This window comes from Plectropomus leopardus, chromosome 23, assembly GCF_008729295.1.
Source record: "Plectropomus leopardus isolate mb chromosome 23, YSFRI_Pleo_2.0, whole genome shotgun sequence".
NCBI lineage: Eukaryota > Metazoa > Chordata > Actinopteri > Perciformes > Serranidae > Plectropomus > Plectropomus leopardus.
Genome location: NC_056485.1, coordinates 1,173,989 through 1,194,779, shown reverse-complemented (window position 1 = coordinate 1,194,779; position 20,791 = coordinate 1,173,989). Strand labels below are relative to the sequence as shown.

General features: G+C 39.0%; 1 protein-coding gene across 10 annotated transcripts in view; it reads right to left on the bottom strand.

Moving 5' to 3' along the window:
* Positions 1 to 20,791, bottom strand: part of camk2d1 (calcium/calmodulin-dependent protein kinase (CaM kinase) II delta 1) — a 151,508-nt gene that overhangs the window by 42,729 nt on the left and 87,988 nt on the right. For 5 of the 10 annotated variants that reach the window (XM_042511942.1, XM_042511946.1, XM_042511948.1 and 2 more), the window contains exons 6-11: positions 19,746 to 19,818; positions 9,855 to 9,957; positions 7,594 to 7,677; positions 3,029 to 3,123; positions 434 to 556; positions 242 to 325 (exon numbers count right to left, since the gene is read on the bottom strand). In XM_042511942.1, coding sequence (XP_042367876.1) covers positions 242 to 325; positions 434 to 556; positions 3,029 to 3,123; positions 7,594 to 7,677; positions 9,855 to 9,957; positions 19,746 to 19,818 — 562 coding nt within the window. Of the gene's footprint in view, positions 1 to 241; positions 326 to 433; positions 557 to 3,028; positions 3,124 to 7,593; positions 7,678 to 9,854; positions 9,958 to 17,368; positions 17,442 to 19,745; positions 19,819 to 20,791 lie in introns of all 10 variants that reach the window. The other 5 variants (XM_042511943.1, XM_042511949.1, XM_042511945.1 and 2 more) reach the window with 1 other exon arrangement.

Sequence of the window (20,791 nt, the reverse complement as noted above, 5' to 3'; positions counted from 1 at the left end):
ACCCTCATGGACGTTATGGCACAGTTATTCTCAGCACTAAGGATTGCTGAAGATGGGTTTATACTGGAGTTAATGGAAGGCAAAGTGCCTCTGATTAAAACACTAAAGGCTGCTTTTGGGGTTGATATCACACACACAGGTGCTTGACGAAGTTTGGATATTTGACAACCTTGGAATGAGAATGTGCTGGTCTTCTGAGGGATTTTAGCCATTCTGTATAAAAGCTCCTGTTGTCACTCACCTTGAGTTTCCTCCTGGCGTTGAATTTCTTGAGGCACTCCACAGTCTCCTGTCTGTGCATCATGGACGCCACAGTGGAGCGTTGCTGTCAACACAGAGGAACAGGGCTGTTAGAAGGCGTGTCTTTGTTAAAGAAATATTGAATACTGTGATGGTATGACAGTGTGTGTGTAAGTGGGTGTGTGACACTTACGCAGATCCAGGGGTGTTTGAGTGCATCTGTGGCGGTCACTCTTTTGGCTGGGTTAATGGTCAGCATCTTGTTGATCAGGTCTTTGGCTTCTGGAGTCACTGTGTCCCACTCAGGAGAGGGGAACTGTTCCAGGAAGGACATCACAGAGACCATTTCAACTATTCACAGTGTTAGTATGCATCTAATAAGATAAGATAAGATAAGATAAGATAATCCTTATTAGTCCCACAGTGGGGAAATTTCCAACATTGCAGCAGCAAAGGGATAGCAAAATAGCAAGATAACTGTGCAAAATAAACTATATTAATAAATAAAAAAGTACAAAAACGTGCAGGATGAAGATGAAGGAAATAAGCACAGAGGACGACATAAACAAACAATATATACAGTATTTACAATGCAGAGAAACTCAACAGTTAAATAAAGAATGTTCACAGTTGCATGGGTGAAAGTGAAATTGCACTTGTGGTATTAAGCTGTACAAGTGGAGTCAGTTATTGTTGTGTGTGGTCTACTGGGAGCAGTGCTGGTTGTACAGTCTGACTGCAGCAGGGAGGAAGGACCTGCGGTAACACTCCTTCACACACTTGGGGTGAAGCAGTCTGTCACTGAAGGAGCTTTCCAGAGCAGTCAGGGTGTCATGACTGGTGGGAGTCGTTTCTCCAGCATGGATGACAGCTTAGCCATCATCCTCCTTTCTCCCACCACCTGCACTGAGTCTAGGGGGCACCCCAGGACAGAGCTGGCCTTCTTGATAAGTTTGTCAAGTCTCTTCCTCTCTCAGCAGTCGTGATACTGCTGCTCCAGCAGACCACTCCATAGTAGATGGCTGATGCCACTACAGAGTCAAAGAAGGTCCTCAGGAGTGCTCCCTGCACTCCAAAGGACCTGAGTCTCCTCAGCAGGTATAGTCTGCTCTGACCCTTTTTGTAAAGTGACATTGTGTTGATTGAACATTGTGTTGATTACCTGGACTATGTCTTCATATGCTTCATATTTAGAAGTTTAGTGTACATTATGAAGTTATAAGATGTTTCTTGTTGAGTAAACAGGGGTTACTATTAATTAATTTGGTTATTTAACATTTATATTCTCCTAGTTTATCTTTCTCTTTTTTTAATGTAAATATTTAAATTTAATTATTTAATTATTCATTTTAATTATTATTATATTTATAGGTTTACATGAATAAGGAATCTGCTTATCAAAATTCAGTGACTTACCAAGAAGGGGTGGGATTAAATAAATTTGTACTTCCTCTCACTCCTTTTCAAATATGTAATCGTTATCATGCCTTTGACCATTTCGTTATCTTCATATTTTTCATTGTCTTTTGTTATCTGTGTGCTTGTTTGTATGATCACTTCTCCATTTTCTTTTTTACATTATCAAAATAAATCAAATCAAATCAAACTTCCATGAATGTTAATCCCTGTCAAGTACGTTGAGGTGTTTTCCGTCCCTTATAAAGGTCAGTGCAATGAATTTCCCACATTTGATTTGTAGATGCAGGGGACTAGAGCTTGGGTCATGAATCTCCATGAGTTTTCAAAGTGAATAATACTTTAAATTGGTACTGGATACTTAGACAGAATTTTAGGTTTGCTCACTTCTTATTTGATCAGCTTTTTCTTGACCTAAATTTGTGACTTTTCAAAAAATATTGATAAATCCAAAACTTTACATCCATGTTTGCTACCTTGCAGTCTCCTCTCCTTCCTTGTGTTGGTGCAATGTTGTTTTCTTGATGCCTTACAGCCAGCACAGCTGTTCATGGAGATATGTGTGTCGCGTAATCTGAATGCTCATGTCTGAATGTATGTCCTCTTACATGTGAAGTATGGATACATACGTACATCCATGAGAAACAAAACAAAACAGGATCCCACTCATAGAACATATAAGGATCAAAAACTTGACGGGGTACCATTTCGGTATCAAAAAAATAGGTTTGATATCAGCACCAAAGGTAAGTTAATATATTGGCTCTGAAGTGGAACATTTGAAATGAATGCCCAGTATGGTGGGAGAGTGTGATGAAGGAGCACATGTCCAATCTGTCCTGGCTGCAAGGACACATGGATTTAAATGAGCAGCTGCTTCCTAATGTTCAAATCATTTTCATTAATTAAATCTGCATTCAATTATAACACAACAGTGTTTCCCATAGTAAATAGGCTGATGGGATTCTTTGTTGTTTTGTTTTTATAATTGTAATGTATTGTATAGCAAACAAAATGAACTGCAGCAGGATAAAATATATTTAATATGGAATACATCAATAAAATTTCAATTAAATTAAATTTCATAAAGCCCATTGTCACAATTCACAATTTGCCTGAGAGGGCTTTACAGCATATGTCATCCCTCTGTCTCATTAGACCCTCACAGTGTCTTTAATTGTACTTGTGCTTTGACAACATGTCATGCCATATAGGGCTATTGAATTGAACTGAAAGAGAAAGATAGAGACAGGGAGAGAGACAGATAGATAGATAGATAGATAGATAGATAGATAGATAGATAGATAGATAGATAGATAGATAGAGAGAGAGAGAGAGAGAGAGAGAGAGAGAGAGAGAGAGAGAAACTCACATCGTAAGCCCCAGCTTTAATTTGCTGGTAGAGTCTGTGCTGGTCCTCATCCCAGAATGGAGGATATCCCACCAGGAGGATGTAGAGAATCACACCTATACACACACACACACACACACACACACAAACTTACTTTTAAAGGTACGGTGGCCTTGAGGGCTTATAGCCCTGGAAATTAAGAAAACAAGTTGAACTACAAAAAGCTAAAGCAAATAGATCATCAATTCATCAATTAGTAAAATCAAAATGTAAAAAACAACTAAATACCGAAACACACAAAAACATAACCAATGTTTCTGTATTTGGTTGTTTTTTCTCTATTCGCAGTGCATTCATGCAAAGTCCAAATGTAATTTGATTTGTTAACCAAATAAAGATGTGTGCAGCAAACAGAGCTGCTTTTGCTGTTTTTGGAGCACTTCTTACTAAATGCTGCACGTGTTGTCAATTTAACCCTTTGAAACTTGAGCAAATTGGCTTGATTTCTTTCAAAGACATGTAAATAAGGCAATTAACAACTTAAAAAGAAACAACCCCAAAATTATCAAGAAATTTGTAAAATGTTACAAGAAAATTACACAAAAGTTAGCAAAATTTTCTTTGAAAAAGTAACAAACAAAGAAATGACCCACTTTAACATATTTTTTCAATATATAATTATAATAATTATTGATTCTTTCAGTTTGCAGTTCATTCATACTAAATTGCTGATTCATTTTTTAAACAGTGTTTTTGACAGAAATCAAACCAGTTTGCTCAGGTTTAAAATTTTTAAATTGCTTGTGAGAGGTGTTCGGATACATCACAAGAAAACAGATGTCAAACCAGGTTTTAAAGGGTAAATAAAGACGGTTTCTCAATTTGCAGTGTGTTGAGCTCTCCGGGTTACCACACTAAGGTGAATACTGAAGAGCACATATACTGTATATATAATGTCTAAATTAAGAACAGTGTGGTAACAGAAGCACGCGAGTGTTTGTGTTTGCTGATGTTACCATAGAAGGTGGATTTTGATTGGCTGGTTGGTTTCCAGGAAAGATGAAAGAGCTTCTATCTGACGACGAGACGGTCTGACCACAAACACAACAGTCGCTATTGTCTCTGTGGAATCAGTGAGTCGGCAAAGGTGTGTTGAAAGAAGCATGTGTGTTTTAGACTGTGTGTGTGTGTGTGTGTTTTACTTCTCCAGTCCAGGTGGCCTGGCCCATCAGAAGTGTGTAATGAGCGTCTGCAATGATTAATGCAACAGATTGAAGCCTTATGAACTCCTCTGTGGTCCATAAACTACAGAGTACTACATGTATACACACAGTCTGAGGCAGAAAGGAATTAATGACACAACATTCAACTTCAAACTGATTTTTAATTATCTACTATCTATTATCTATTTATTTTTATTAACATTCATATTATTATTTCTTTTATTATTTTATTATTTGTATTTTTGTCATTATTATTGTTAGGATTTGTTTTTGTTTTCTGTTGCTGATGCTTATTCATATGTTGTTCTTGGATCTTGTTGTTCTGTTATTCATATGCTCTGTGCTGCTCCCTGTTAAAAACAACTGTTATAATGAGCTTTGGAAATACTGTTTCACTTTGGTCATGCCAATAAAGCCTCCTTGAATTGAACTGAATTTTACCTACATTAAAAGTACATTTTGCTGACTATCATTTGATGAATCCAACTTGAAGGATTAATGTAAAAACAGCAATTTATGATGTAAGAGGGAGTTACTGATGTGTTGGAAATGATACTTTACAAACTACATGTACTTCTGTGCAGTAATCGTGTCCCACCTAAACCTTGACAAAATACCCTGCGGCAATAAAATACCAGAAAAACCAGAAAAGCCATTATTGTCTTTTCTTGATGCAATTTTTTCAGGTGTCAATATTTAAAAAGATTTATTTATTTCACTGTTGGGTTACTATAGCAAAGGTGAACTGTGCATTGTGAACTGTGTATTTTTTAAGGGAAAAAATCAAAATCCGCCTCAATGGGTATTTTGGATGAGGGGCTGTCTCTCTGGATTAGTCTCTCAGTGGATTATAATCATTAAAACTCTCCTATTTATGGACCATAATGAGACATATAGGGCAACAGTTGGGCCTCATGCAGCGATATACTTCTTAAATTTTCTATTTTTTTCTCTTAATTTTTTTCTGTTAAGGCAAAAAAAAAAGAAAAAAAAAGTTAACTCTACCAAATGTTCTTGACCACCTAAATTTGTTCTCACCAGGGAATCCTGAATGATGAGTCCCACTTTATCCAAAGTAACCCCCTCTAACGCCCCTCCTTAAATTACCTTTAAAAAAAGTAAATGTGAATTTCCAGAGCATCAGTATCTGTGTTCCAGGAGAATCCAAAACCAACTCTGGCGAAACACCTGAAATGTCTAAGAACAGTATGTATCTTTTTTTTTGTCCCCTCTCTATATTCCGAGTTTTTGCAGGTCTGTGAATGCAGCACAGAGTTTTGCATGAAATCTTTCCCTCTTCAGCAGCAGTTTCTAGCTTGCAGGGTGGATACTTAATCTGTTGATCTGGTCAGAGCTGATCAGATCAGATTGATGGAGGAGCAGCTTCAGCAAAAGAATGCAAACTTTTAGACCCAGCAAGTAAATTTCACTTTCAGTGCACCTGATGTTTTACTGCTCAGTCAATGCTCAGATTATGTTCTGCACTCTGATAGTGTGGTGCACTGAATAACTGAATAATATATATAAATCAACAGCACTCCTAATGAACAGGCTGTTAAAAATTAATAATTGTGTGGGAAACAAGGCTTTCTGAGAATTGATAGACCAATTACATATTCTTAGCCCACAAATTTAATAATTCAATCATTAGAATTACTTCAAAACATATAATAATCTAAATTTGATATATGATATACATGCTTTTTTAAAATTTTTCCTCAACATTTTTTTTCTAAAACCTTTATTTCCTTGCATTGGACATAAATTCATGGACTGTGAAAATAAGGCGTTTTTTTTCTTATCTTCGTAAAAGTACAGGGCAAATTTTGTCTCGATGAAAAGAGCAATAATAAGACTAGAACTCCAGCCATGCCCCCACCCACCAGTCAAGTTGCAGTTACGGTTTCCATCCATGTCTGTGAAAAGCATAAATGCTCCACAAACTATAGTATGAAATATTCCCCCTGGCAGCACAGAACATATCTACAAACCAGTACAATTTAAAGGACCCCCTGTTCTTGAGTTAGGGCCAAAAACATGTTTTATGAGATCACAAGGACTTTGATCACCAGATTCCAATCAGTTAAGTCCAAGTGGAAGTTTGTGCCAAATTTGAGGAAACTTCTGCAAGGCCATCTTCAGATTCATGAAAATGAGATGCATGCAGGGTCGCAGTGACCTTGACCTTTGAACTCCAAATTCTAATCAGCTAATTTTTGAGTCCAAGTCAAATTTGAAGAAATCCCCTCAAGTTGATCTTAAAATGTTTTTCACAGGTATGAGACGGATGGAAAGTCACAGTGACCTTGACCTTTAACCACCAAAATCGAATCAGTTCTTCATTAAGTCCAGTCAAACAATTGTGCCAAACGTGAAGGAATTTCCTCAAGGTTTTCTTGAGATATCACTTCATAAGAATGAGACTGATGAGGTCACAGGGACCTTGACCTTTGACATATAACCACCAAAATCTAATCTGCTCACTGATGAATCAATGTGAATGTTTGTGTTAAATTGACAGAAATTTGCTCAAGGTGAGGCCCCCAGTAGCTCAGTTGGTAAAGCAGGCACCCTGTGCACAGAGGCTAAGTCCTCACCGAAATGGCCATGGGTTCAATTCCAACCTTGGCCTTTTGCTGCATGTCATCCCCTCTGTCATCTCCCCCTTTCATCCTTAAGCTATCCTATCTAACAAAAGGCAAAAAGCCCAAGAAAAAAAAAGATTCCCTCGAGTCGTGCTTGAAATATCGCGCTCAAAAGAAAGCCCCAGACAGAAGCACTTATGTATGGATGCCCCTGCCTCAGCTATTGCCGGCTTGGAGGCATAAAAACATTGGTGAACTCTTATAAAGAATTGGTACTAATTAATAAGAATTGTAGTTTTGAAAAAAAAAAAGAGTACATTTGGTCTTATAGCTTATTGCATGAAGCCAATTACTTGTATGTGTAATATTATGGATAACCATGTGTACCTTTAACCATATACATACACTTATTGTACATACATAGCTATGTACAATATACTATATATAACACTTCTCATACCTATTATCCTTCATGTTAAACAGTTTTTTAAAAACATCATTAATATTTTATATTTATAGATGCACTGTATATTTGCACTTTTCCTACTTTGCTCTGCAGCTGCAAAGAAGAAAACGTGCTTGCATCAGTAGCAGCGGCTGAGCCGTGGTGTACTTCGTTGTGTTAAAGTAGTGGCAGCTCGTTTTGCGAACCCCCAGGGAAGGACTCTGATTGGCTGTGTCAAGCCATGATGCTTGTGTGCAACTAATAACAAGCAGCTGCTCCACAAGGCTTCCCCCAATCAAACAACTCATCAGTCCATTTAGTCCAGTGTCTTACCACAGGCCCACATGTCCACGGGCTTCCCGTACGGGTCTTTCCTCAGAACCTCTGGAGACAGGTAACCTGGTGTACCGGCAAAACCTAAAACACACACACACACGCACACACACACACACAAACACATAGTTAGCACCCTCTCCTGAGTGCAAAACATTTCACAGCTTCACAAGTTTCTGAGCCGAGGTTAACAAGCTCAAAGGAAAACATCTTTTGTGGGGCTTTCGTTTGGCTCGTGACCAGCAACATGCAGCCCACTTTTAAAAAGACCTCACAGTATTAGCAGTCGTTATGAGACGTTGTACGACTAAAGTCAGAATACTCAGTGAACTGGTTCCAGATGGAGGCTGGAGCTGGGGGAATACACCAATTATTTCTATCTTCCACAGGGAATAGGGAGAAGAACTAGGCCTCAAATATATTGAATCCAAAGCTGAATGAGGAGCCGAGAGCAGTGGCAGACCTACTCCCTTTAGATCGGAAGGCAGACAGGGCTGAGATTGTAAAATGGCACAGTGAAAGATATCCGTTTGATTTAAGGAAATACAAAACTAGGACAAATATCTCCCTTGTTCCATTTTCTTCAATCAGCTCAGTAAAACCTTTCTGAGAAAAAGTGCACAAATGTTACACTATCTTCTGAAAGAAAATCCATAATTTAGAAATGTCTGATTATGAATCTGCAGCAGCTAAATCCTGCAGAGGACACAGAGTGTTTTATTACAGAAGACTGGATATGATAAGTCCTATTTTCTTTAGGATGTAGTACAGATCATATCTATTTATTAATAAACATGTCTACAAGTGTGTTTCTATTTGTGTATGAAAATGGTACGATTTCTGTGTGAATATGAAGCACACTGATGACAGTTCCTGTTCAGAGTTCATTAACTGCTTTAACCCCATATTAAGTAAGATGTAAAACCAGTTGCAAAAATCTTAGAATGGTAATTATCATGCTTGCATCATGCAAGATCCATGAAATTAGTTAATTGGTTTTACATTATCAGTGTATTACCTGAGTGCATTACTGAGTGCATTTCCATGCATAAATAAGTCCACTTTTTGCCCTTATTTCAGTATAAGCAATATTCCTACATATTACATGGCTAATGAAAATAATTTGCAACTAATCTTCCTGTTTACATGCAGCCATGGCTCAGAGGTGGAGCAGGTTGTCCATTAATTGTTAGATCCCCAGCTCCTCCAGTTCACGTTAAAGTAATGGATGCTCCGTGTGTGAGTGCGTGTGAATGGTTACTGAGTAGCAGCTGGCACCTTGAACGGTAGCCTCCGCCACCAATGCGTAAATAGGTGAATGCGACTTGTAAGGTGAAAGCCCTCTGAGTGGTTGGAAGACTAGAAAAAAAGCTATATAGGTTCAGTCCATTTACCATTTCCTCTGATTAACGTGCCCTTACATGAGGTTTATCACGTCAAATTGAGACTGAGAGGAGCTGCATGTCATTTGCTTCTTTGCATCAAAAACAGGATTTTTTTTTTCAGTTTTTACTGGTGATGCACTTGTTGGACCGTGCAGACACAGCCTCCCTCTTTTATTCCTTTATTGCCCTCTTGAAGAGGTTGTCAATATCCAATAAATTATTGTTGTCTTTCAGAATATTAAAGTAATAGTTTGGAATTTTTGAAGTGGGCTGTAAAGGATTCATATGTAAAGATAATGTATAACATTCAGCAGCTGGCAGTCGGGGTGCTGCCTGTTTGCAGAAACAGATGAGGCGTGCCCCCCACAGAGGATGATATAAAAATATATTTTAGCCATTCTAAAAAAGGCCTACCTAGAGGATGCTGTATTGAGAGATATTTCGCAGCTTCACCTCACTGTCACACAACCTTTTACATATCTCATCCGCCGCCAGACAGCCTTAATATTATTTTCTGCTTTCACTGAGTTTATTTTTCACAGAGACATGGCTAACCCTTAACATCCTTGATCGAGCTGTTGTACTGGATAGATGGGCCTTGTTGGGAACCACAAGGACACTCTGATGCAAATTCAAAAAATGCACTCCAATAATTGTATGATGCCATCAGCAGCAACAGATGGGATCTTCATAGTATTAGCTGCTAATTTTTATCAACTTTGTTTAAAAAAAATCTTTCTACTATATCCTACCTTCTATAGCCAAAATGATAAAAAAAACATATTTCATTAAAATGTATTAATTAAAAGCCCTGAAAGTATGAAGCCCAAATGACCACAGAATCCCAAATGAAAAAGCCATATAGAAAGTACTCACCAAACCATGCCTGCTGGTCTCCCTGCACTTCAATAGCCAGGCCAAAATCTGCCAGTTTAACCGCTGCCCCCTTCAACTTGCTGGCTAGGAGCAGATTTTCTGGCTTGGAGTGAAGAGACACAGATTGAAACTGTCAGTACCCACTGACATATTTTTAAAATGCAAATAAACATGAGTGAGGTCAGCTCACAGGCTTTTAAGCAGCAGATAGGGCTATTATAGTTCACCGAGTAATAACACTGAGGACTGATGTCATACAGTGAGTTGGAACATTTAGCTGTTAGGAGTTTTAGCTGAGTCACAAGAAGGAATATCTACTGTAGGGAGGCATGTCAAAGTCAGAGTCCAGCCTCTACACTCACAGTCACGCCTGATCCTGAACATACTGAGACTCAACATGAGTCAGTCAGGAACCACGGCCTATCTCAGCACAGCAGCACAGCTGGATGTCAGTCAAGAAGATGTTGGCAGGCTGCAGTCAAATTGGGCGTGCGAGCGTGGCTGGTGGAGACGGACCAGGTGAGAGAGGTGGACAGTGACTCATGCAAAGCCCCAGCAGGAGGAGATTCAGGAAAGGTTCACAGAGAAGGACTAATGGATCTGCTGACATTTTCAAAGCAATTTCCCCAATGGAACCAAAATGGAAATGATTCAGAACGACTGCACTGTAATGTCATAACAATAAGAGAAGAGGATACTGTTGATCCAAAGTGACAAGGCTTTTATTTTAAAACTATTTGCAGTTAAAATCTTTAAAACACATCTCGCATAGATTCATCACACATTCACTATCTGACCAAATGTTTCCCCCTCTGTTTTTGAGTTATGATGTTCAATAAGGGCAATATTTTTGTTTTTGCAGAACATTATGTCAAAGTGAAGCTGACCTTTGACCTTTTGGACATATCATTTTATCTTATAAGATGTGTCATATTACATTATATTATGTTTCATAATTAGCACACAAATTCTTTAGTTAGGGGCCAAAAACATGCTCTGTGAAGTCACCTTCTGTTCGTGAGTTATGACGTTGAATAATGGTAAGAAAAGCGTTTTTGCAGAATGATGTCACAGTGAAGTTGATGTTTGACCCATTAAATATAAAATATCATTGCTTCATAATTTGTTCTCCATTTGTGTAAAATGTTGTCATACTAAGCAAATGAATCCTGAGTTATGGCCAAGAACATGTTTTGTGAGGTCACCTTGAACTTTGGCCTTCGACCACCAGATTCTAATGTTTTCATTCTTGAGTCCAAGTAGACGTTTGTGCCTAATATGAGAAAACTCATTCAATGCCTTCTTCAGATTTTGTGTTCACAAGAATGAGACCAGTGCAAGGTCACAGCGTTCTTGATCTTTGACCGCTATATTCTAATCAGGTCACTGTTGAGTTCAAGTGGATGTTTGTGTCAAAATTTACAAAATTACCTTAAGGTGCTCTTATATTATGAAACTATGCACCCATTGCAGTTGAAAAGCAAGAAATCTGAATTAAGACTATAAGCTTTGCTTTGGCCAAAGAAACAATGCGCTCATGTAGTAAACTGGATAAATCTGGACTAAACCATGCACCATGGTCTTTTACCCCACACTTTTTGAAGAGCATGTTTGTAATTAATTGCAGTATAACCATTAATTGAATGCATCAGTTAATGTTCATATTTCAACGATGCTTGAGCATTAAGTAGAGCATGTGTGAACTCTGAGACGTACAGTTACAAAGGAGTGAAGGAAAGAAGGACGGAGGGAAAAAAAGGAGAGAAAAGACTTTGGGTAAATGCATCCATCAGCATCATGCAGTCATTGCATATGCTCCCCACTATCTGTTTACCCTATCCCATTGCAAACACCTCTACCCACCCTTTTCTTACCCTCAACTTGGGTCTTTTTCTTGTTTCGGTCATAATTTTTATTTCCTAACATATGACTCTGCAAATCAATGTCTCAAGATAGAAACACAGTGACATTGGTGAGAAGACTCTGACAAGTTGGCCAGATGAACAGCCAGCTTTTAAACAAGATATCATAAACTGCTTTATAATCTGCCTGATATCACACAGATGGTACCATATGGAGGAAGGTGGTCCTTTCCATGCGTCATTGTCTTTTTTCTTTTATAGATCACTAAACCTTTAAAGCAGTTCGACAGCCTTTAATTACTACCCACAGTGGTGTGGAGATAAGGTTACAACAGCCCAACTCATGCAAACACAGTCAAACTGACAGATTGTCAAATACAGTATTACCCAGAATGCATTTCACTGATGGCAATGTGCAGAGTGTGGCCAAGATCACCAACAAGTCAGATTACTAAGGCTGTCATTCCACATATTGTACTGTATATTCACACTCACACAAGACTGGGTGCAGTTAATATCAGGTTGATCAGAATATTTGCTCCCACCTTGCTGCTGATGTGTAAGAGCTGTAATTATATTCTGTCCAATACTGCTAGTTATGTCTCGGCTCAGACCTACGAATCTGCCCAATTTACCAAGTTCAAGTTGACTGACTCATTACATGAAACAGTTTCTTATTTAACTTTACTTGAATCACTGCCATGCCATGAATGTCTGCGTTCACAAGTCAAGTTTCTCTTACAGTTTACATCCATATCTGTGAAAAAATGGATGCTTCACACACATCTTCCCCCTGGCAGCACAGAAGATCTCTATCAGCACAGTTTGAAGGTGGATACCCACAATCTTGATCTCTGAACACCAAAACCTAATCAGTTCATTGTTGAGTCTAAGTGGATGTTTGTATCAAATCTGTAAAAAATCCTTCAAGGTGTTCAGGAGATATCGTGTTTACAAGAATGGAGCAGATGAATGTAAGGATGGACAGATGGAACTGCAGCTGAGTGTGTGAGTAAGATGTTGTTCTAGCTGCTGAACACATAACTCTCCCAGAGGTATTGAGCTTAGTCGAGATCCGGTGATAGTGAAGGCTATAACATATAGTTCACAATATTTCCCAATTCAGTCTATTCAGGCAGGTTTCCATTACAGATTTGCACAAAACTTGAGGGATATTTCCGAAATGTTGATAAATCACAATTGTGAGATGGCTATTTGTACTGAGTGATGTATTGCTCTCCTCTGGTGATAACATTCCAAGAAGCATGGTGATGGATGTTCAAAACATTAGCAGCTTTATTTCTATTGCAGCCACCTCACTAGCCGGCATTATTTCCAATCCAAGGCCACGTAGGCGTGTTATGGAGAGATAATGGAAAGGCAAGCCCCTTATACATGGGAGCAGCCACGTATGAGGGATTTCTGGGAGGTGATAGTCCACGATTTCACAGAGGAATTGTGGATTAAAAACTTCCCAGATGAACCGCTCAACTTTTGAAGAGTTATGTGATGCAATAACAGCTCTTGTAGCTCCTGCTGCATCATGAGGGAGCCAGTTCCTACTGACAAGCACATAGCCATAGCATCAAGTTACCTAGAAAAGCCAAAAAAGTGTTTCCATTGCAGCAAAAACTTTTTCAAAATTGACATTTTTCCATTGTTCCTTGTTTTATTTTCGCAATTTCTATTTGCACAATTTGAGAGTTACTGGAAAGTCGCCGAGTGACAGTCAGTATTTATTATGCTGTTCCAGTCTTTCTATCAAGTTCAACTATCTCTGTATGAATGTTGCAGTCCCTTCATCAATAATTCATTTATTCATTTGGTGTTTTTCTTTTGTCCAAAGAGACTTACAAATCAGGTACAGTCTAAGGCCAAGTAGACCCAGAAGAACTGTTTTTTTCCGATGTCTATCCTCCTCCTCATTAATAAGATATTTGACTCAGTGTAAAAGGGTTCCTCACTCCTGATCTTTGATGTTGTAAGTGCTGGTTGAAGTTCAGAATGAGACGTTGTTTTGTGTATATGATTGGGTCTCCTCTGATTAAACGCTCTGAAAAAAGCCAGTAAGTGGACCTTTAAGGGGAACTGCACACATTTTACGCATCAAAGTGTGTTTTAGAGGTCTAGGGGAGTACTACTGTGTATGAATAAAGTGTATAAATCCTTTTGTGGTTGCGGGAGAGCGGTGTGAAGAATATATTGCCTCAAGAGCTGGGGCTGAGCCGACAAGTTTGGAAAGTAAAAAGTTTTGGAGTTGGAAAGTTGTGTAGCTACTCATCTCTGCTGCAGGCTGGAGGCTGCTTTTCTGTTTCTGTGATCCAAAGACAATTTTCTACTCTGGAGGACAATAAAGTTGTAATGTATTCTATCTCTGTGTAAACAGTCAGAGTTGCATTGTTGTAATATATATTTCGACAAAGAATGCATGGGATTTTTATAAGTAAAAATCAGATTTAATGCCTTGCAGTTGTGTGCCTCCATGCACCAGTCAAGTTGCAGTTACAGTTTACATCCGTATGTGATAACATAGATGCTTCATGGACAACTTCACCATGGCAGCACAGAAGATCTCTGCAATCAGCGCAGTTCACAGATCAGTGTCACCGATTCAGTATCTGATCACGTCTCCCCTTCTGGTCCTGAGATATGACGTTGAGCAATGGACAGAAAAATATTCATGTAGAATTATGTTGTGACAGTGAAGTTGACCTTTGACCTTTGGATAAAAAAGATTTTGGACATGTGTGTGAAAATTTGTCGTAATTAGGGTATGAATTCCTTAGCTATGACCAAAATCACCTTCTGTGAGGTCACAGTGGCCTGTGACCACCAAATTCTAACCTGTTCATCTTTAAGTCCAAAGAGATGTTTGTGCCAAATTTGAAAAAAACTGCATTCTGATTCTTGAGATATGGCTTCCAATTAAAATGTGACATATGCAAGGTCAGGGTGACCTTGACCTTTGACCCTTGGCCATTAAATTTTAATTAGTCTATCATTGATTGGACTTTTGTAAAAAAAAAAAAAAAAAAAATAGAGAAATTTCCTCAATGTTCTTTTTGAAATATTATGTTCACAAAAGTGGAATATTCATATGAATGGATGGACAACCCGAAAACATAATGCCTCTGGCCACAGCTGTCGCCAGCGAAGAGGCATAAAAAAGAAATATATATCTGTACCTGCTGCATCAGTTTTTTACTGTCCATCATGAGTCCAACAATGTTAACGGACAGCTATGCTGAATAGGTGAGGTACAGTGACACAATGATCCCTAGGTCTCACAAAAACTATAAAGCTTTACAAGAAAACAGCAATGCAATGCTTTCCCGGGCTGATGTTTGTGTGTGCTTGTGTCATTATTTTGAGAAATGAAATCACAGGAATACATGCACAACATGGCAAACAGTGTTTTCGATAGCTCCTCTGCTGTGCAGCTTGCTTATTTGTTTTGCTTGTATTTGTTTTGTCTTTGTGTTTCTGCAGTGAGCTGTGGCAACTGCCTGGCAACAGCCAATCAGAGCGTACAAAGAGGGAAGTCAGCAAATGCAAAATCTGAACTTATTATTGCTGCCTACAAAGTAAACCTCAGACACACCTGCTTCATTTGATTAGCAAATCAGAGCTCTGGGAGCAAACCGCAGTGAGAGCAGGCAGAACCAGAGAGGAAAAACACTGTGGATAGAATGCTTACTAAGCCTTAAATAGCATTTCAGCAAAAAAAAAAATAAATACAGCAGTATAACTACCTGCACTAAATGATGCAGGAACTTGATAAAACCCCTATACTAGCAATGTAAATAAATGATAAATAATGGAATAGAGTTGCTTGAAATGACCAGAATATTTAAAAAAGTTATTCCACCTGGACATAATAGCTTTAAATTAGACAGTGAATCGGGGAAATATTTTGCAAATCCATTCAAAATCAAACATCCCCACCATGAGCTCCTGAAACACCAAGTGAACTTCAAACAACAGGGCAGAGACACACAGCGACATGATGACTACACACTGGACCCTGACCAACTGGAGCTGGCCATCGCTCAGGACTTGTGTGACAAATGAGATAAACTAGAATTAATGCCACGTGGAACCAGTCACATTGCAATTACAGTTTGATTCATCAGACATCTTCCCCCTCGCAGCACAGACGATCTACACAATCAGCATTGTCAAGGTGGGAAACAAAAATAGCATCACCAATTCAATATCTGACCACGTCTGCCCTGCTGTTCCTGAGAAATGATGCTGGAGACCTTTGATCATCAAATTCAGTTCATTCTTGAGTCCTCATGGACATTTGTGCCAAATATGAGGAAACTCCCTCAAGGCCTTCTAATGATACCATGTTCACAAGAATGAAACAAGGTCACATAGGCCTTTGACCACCAATCAGGTTGCTCTGGACTCAAAGTGGATGTTTGAATCAAATTTGAAGATGTCTTTCTGACCATCCTACTATGTTGACTTGAATGGGAATGCCTACTCTACTTTTATTCTACTTCTGTGGTTGCACCCAACACTGATTTCACAGCATGTACACGGGATGTGTGACAGGAAGTATCAGTAAATAACATTAAAGTTGCTGTTCAGCATGGGGTAAAGGCCAGGCATTTTGAAGTGCAAAAGGAAAAATAAAGGGTCCATCAGCACAACTTTCCAGACGAGAAACCATTAACCCTTTAAAAAGGCCTGAAATAATTTGTCTGACAGCACTATGCCGAAGTACGCAGAAGTATTTACACAAGGCTTAAATTTACAACCTTTAACACAGCAATATTGTGACTAAGCTACCTGAGTATTGACAGTACACCAGGACTTGCACAACCACTTAGGTTGTGATAACTGTCCATGCAAGGTATAAAACATATATAAAACACCAACCAAGTCTATGTTTGTCTAGCCTAGAGTACCGCAGAAAGTGATAAGATTTCCCTTGTTTATCCTCTCTCTGATCAACTAAATTTAACCCTCTGGACCCTTACTACTTGGTTTTATTTTTTAGTTTTCCTGTTGTTGTTATTGTTGTTTGTTTAAAAAAAATATATTTTAGGGTCATTTTTAAGTGAGAAAAAGTGATGCTTAAAAATGCTCTCTTTCCATAACATCATGGCAGAGTGCTGTCAAAAAATCAGTTTTTGAGATACAATTCTGAAATATAAAATGTTTCATCTACGCAACAGCAAAATATTATCAGTTGATTTCATGAACATTGGAGCAGCAGAGTTGCATAACCTCTAATAATATTTCATGGCACTGTGAATATGATTTAAGTCTGCTCATACACAAACAAGGTGAGAAGAACGGAGCTTGCAAGGCTCTGCTTTCTATGAGAAAAACTACACTGATTAGTCAGATAGCTCCATCTCACTCATACATCATCCCATCATAAGCAAGTCAACAACAATCACTACAGTAAGAGTGTTCAATTGTTGTGCTGTATTCTCTCTATATCTATCAAACATGGACTAAACAATGCTAGTAAAATGTGGTTGTTGAATATTTGTGCAAAAATTCTCTGATGTTGTAGAAACCGGAGAGACAGACTTAGAGGACAGGTAGGACTTATTGGAGTGTAAGACCAAAAGACAAAAAAGAAAAGAACAGAGTGTGCATTTCTATGGTCTTACTGGCGAGTGGACTTACCTTGAGGTCGCGGTGGACCACGCCCATCTGGTGGCAGTGAAGCACAGCCTCTAGGATCTGCTGAATGCAATGACTGCATGCAAACACCAGGGGGCCATGGGTTAGTGACAAGCTACCACTTACTGTCAGTGGCTGAGAGCTCGCTTTGACACTCGGGGAGTCGCTGGCAGTGTCAGCAGGGACTCTGTGCAGCAATGTGGCAATCAAACCACCAAACAGCCAAAATGGATGGGAAATTTAGCAAAACTGACAATTTATCATTTGTTCTTTTTTAAAACGGATTATTTTTATTTATTACTGTTATTTTTTTGCCACGCTCACCAATGGATGTTTGCTGTAACAGACCCAGAAAAGACATTTCATTTTGTCATTATCTACTACTGGGACAACACGGTCAAGTCTCTCCCGAGTCTCAAACAAGAAGTGGTGTTAGCCCCTGGCCGACTGGGCTGGACCCTGACGGACGTAGGAGGGAGACGTAGGAGCTGAAGGAAGCTGTACATTCACTTTGTTAATGATTCACAGTGTTTGTTCCTCCTTTAATCTGTCAAAACTACAAACTGGATTTTACTGAATCTGAAATCTTGAAACTATTTTGATGCTATCAGTGTCACATCCAGAGTTAAGTCACTGGACAGCACAGTAAAATAAGAAGACCTGTCTGAAGTCGGAACTCGACTAAGGCTCAATGTTTCTTTTTTGTTTTGTTTTAATAAAAATCCTAAATTGAAAGAATGCAACCTTTAAATTCCAAAACCTGTTATTCTTCTCACATTAGTAATGATTTCTTAACGCTTAAAAAAATCAACAAAAGTATAGTTAGTAACTGTAAGCCAGTTTGTTTCGATGCACACTTTAGTGGAGCTATAGTTATAGCTCGATTAGACCATTTAATTGGACTGCTGTGCTTGTCCCATTATACAAGCACTGAGGGGGGATCCATTTATTGACGGAAGAATGTCCACCTCCTCCACGACAGGTGATGGAGATATTGCTTTCACAAGAATGAGACAGATGAGAGGTCACTGTGACCTTGACCTTTGACCACTAAAATGTACTCACTTCAAACTTGAGTCCAAGTGAACATTTGTGCCAAATTTGAAGAAATTCCCTCAAAGTGTTCTTGATATATCAGGTTGACAAGAATAAGACAGACAAGGTCACAGTGACCTTTGACCTATGACCACAAAACTCTATATTTTATTTATCTTTGGCATCCATGAGAAAAAGGCTAACAAAATGTTTAAAGTTCTGTTTCTTTCATTTGTGCGCAAAATGTATACAAACTATTAATTTATGCACAATTTCAGATATTGAGAACATTATTTATAACTTCATGTGTACAAATTTGTTTGTAATCTACTAAAAAAAAAATTATTCTTTACAACATCTATTGCACGTCTGTCTATCCTGGAAGAGGGATCCCTCCTCACTCTCTATTCCTGAGGTTTCTCCCGATTTTCTTTTCCCTGTTAAAGCTTTTTTTGGGGAGAGTTTTTCCTTATCCGCTGTGAGGGTCCAAGGATAGAGGGATGTTGTATGCTGTAAAGCCATTTGAGGCAAATTGTGATTATGGGCTTCATAAATAAAATTTAATTGAAATTGATTTTTCAAATCTTCATAACACCTGATGGGGTCTGTAGGTTTGTGATTATGTTTGATATAAACATCTGGTACCTAATACCATTAATAAAAAGAACCTAAATCATAGTTGCAACATTGATTGAAAACAAACAAACAAACAAATGTTTCACTCAGACTGCCCTTGTGTAATCAAATTCACATCCTCTTTCTTCTAAGTTATTGATTCATAGTAAAAACTGCAGTATATGAGGTTGATGTAACGCTGCTGAGTGACAGTGGAGGTGCTTTAGGCTGAAACACAGATCAGAGTTTTTATAATAAAACACTAAACTGTGCTACTAACACGACTCTGGTGTCATAATTTGGATTGCAAATTGACATACTTTCATAGAGGTATCTAAATCTTCCTCCCCTCTTCCTCCTGCTCCGTCAGGTCCCCTCCTCTCAGTGGCTGTGTCAGAGCATGGGTTTGGACAGATGCTACATGCACTCTGTGCTCTGGCATACAGGAGGGGCAGGCCATGATGGGATCTACCGTCTCCCCCAATTCTTCACCACCTACCGCCTCCTCTCCAGCCAACCTGCCCACAATGTCCTGCAGCAGGTGGGTTTAAAACCTTTTGTCAGGTGGTGGTGTGTGAGGGGGACTGGTGGAGGAGGGGGTGTGGTTCTGGAGGAGGCGGCACTCAGTGAAAGGTTAATTAGTCGACTGATCAGGCAGTGGAGGAGTGAGGCCAAGGACCGCAGGTGGGCAGGCCTTTGCCTTTAGCTGTTACTGTGGTCACTTACTAACCTTAAGGTCCCTGTGCACTATGCCATTTATGTGGCAATGATTTACACTTTCTAGAATCTGCTGTATGCAGTGACTGTGGAGGAGAGAGAGACCGAGCCAGAAGCAAAAAGGAGAGGAAGAGGGAGAACAAGCAAACGTCAGGAAACACAGGTACAACAACAGGCTGACAGAACACACCAAACACAGGAAATAACAACGCCTGAGCCACAGAGGAACATTTTGAAAGGAGTTATTCAGACAACAAGAAATATGAATGTTTGCTTTCTTTTCAAGAGTGACTCTCCAAGATTGACATCTGTCTGTGTGTTAAGTACAGAGCTGGATCCAGGATGCAGTTAGCCTAGCTAAGCATAAAGACTGCAAGCAGGGGGTACAGCTAGCCTGGCAATTTGGGTGCTGAAACTATTTAACAGTTGATCCATCCACCTAACACTATGTAGCATCTCCAGCTAAGAAGCAGGTTGCCAGATTTAGTCGCTAAACACAAGTGTTTTTATTAAACTTCTTTAATCTACAAGAACAGAAATGTAAACATGATAAAGTGTTCATCAGGGAGCTTTAGAGTTGAACTTTGGACAGACCCAGGCAAGCTGTTTCCCACCAATTCCAGTCTTTGTGCCAAGCAAGGCTAACCACATCAGTGCCTTGAACACAGACACAACGCTGATACTGATCTACAAGTCACTGTTGGAAAGAGCACACTGTTGAACTGTTTCTTTGAGCAATTTAAGGAGACAAGTGGAGAAAAATACAAAGGACACCAGCATGTTGTTTCAGATATCATAAAATCATTTTTACATTTTGCTAAAATCCACCACAAAACAGAATCCAGATCCTCTTTGATTGAAACCCACTCAGAGCAACTGACAAAACAAGACTTTCATCCAGGAGACCACAGTTTGTGTCCTGTGTGGGCAATTGGTAATTGTCATTTTAATGAAACCTCATGATTTAAGTTTTGACCAAAACAGCTTTTTTTCACTAAAGAAACATTGCGAAGTAGGGTCGTTTCAATCCTAACGAGATGCTGAAAACCTTTGCCATAC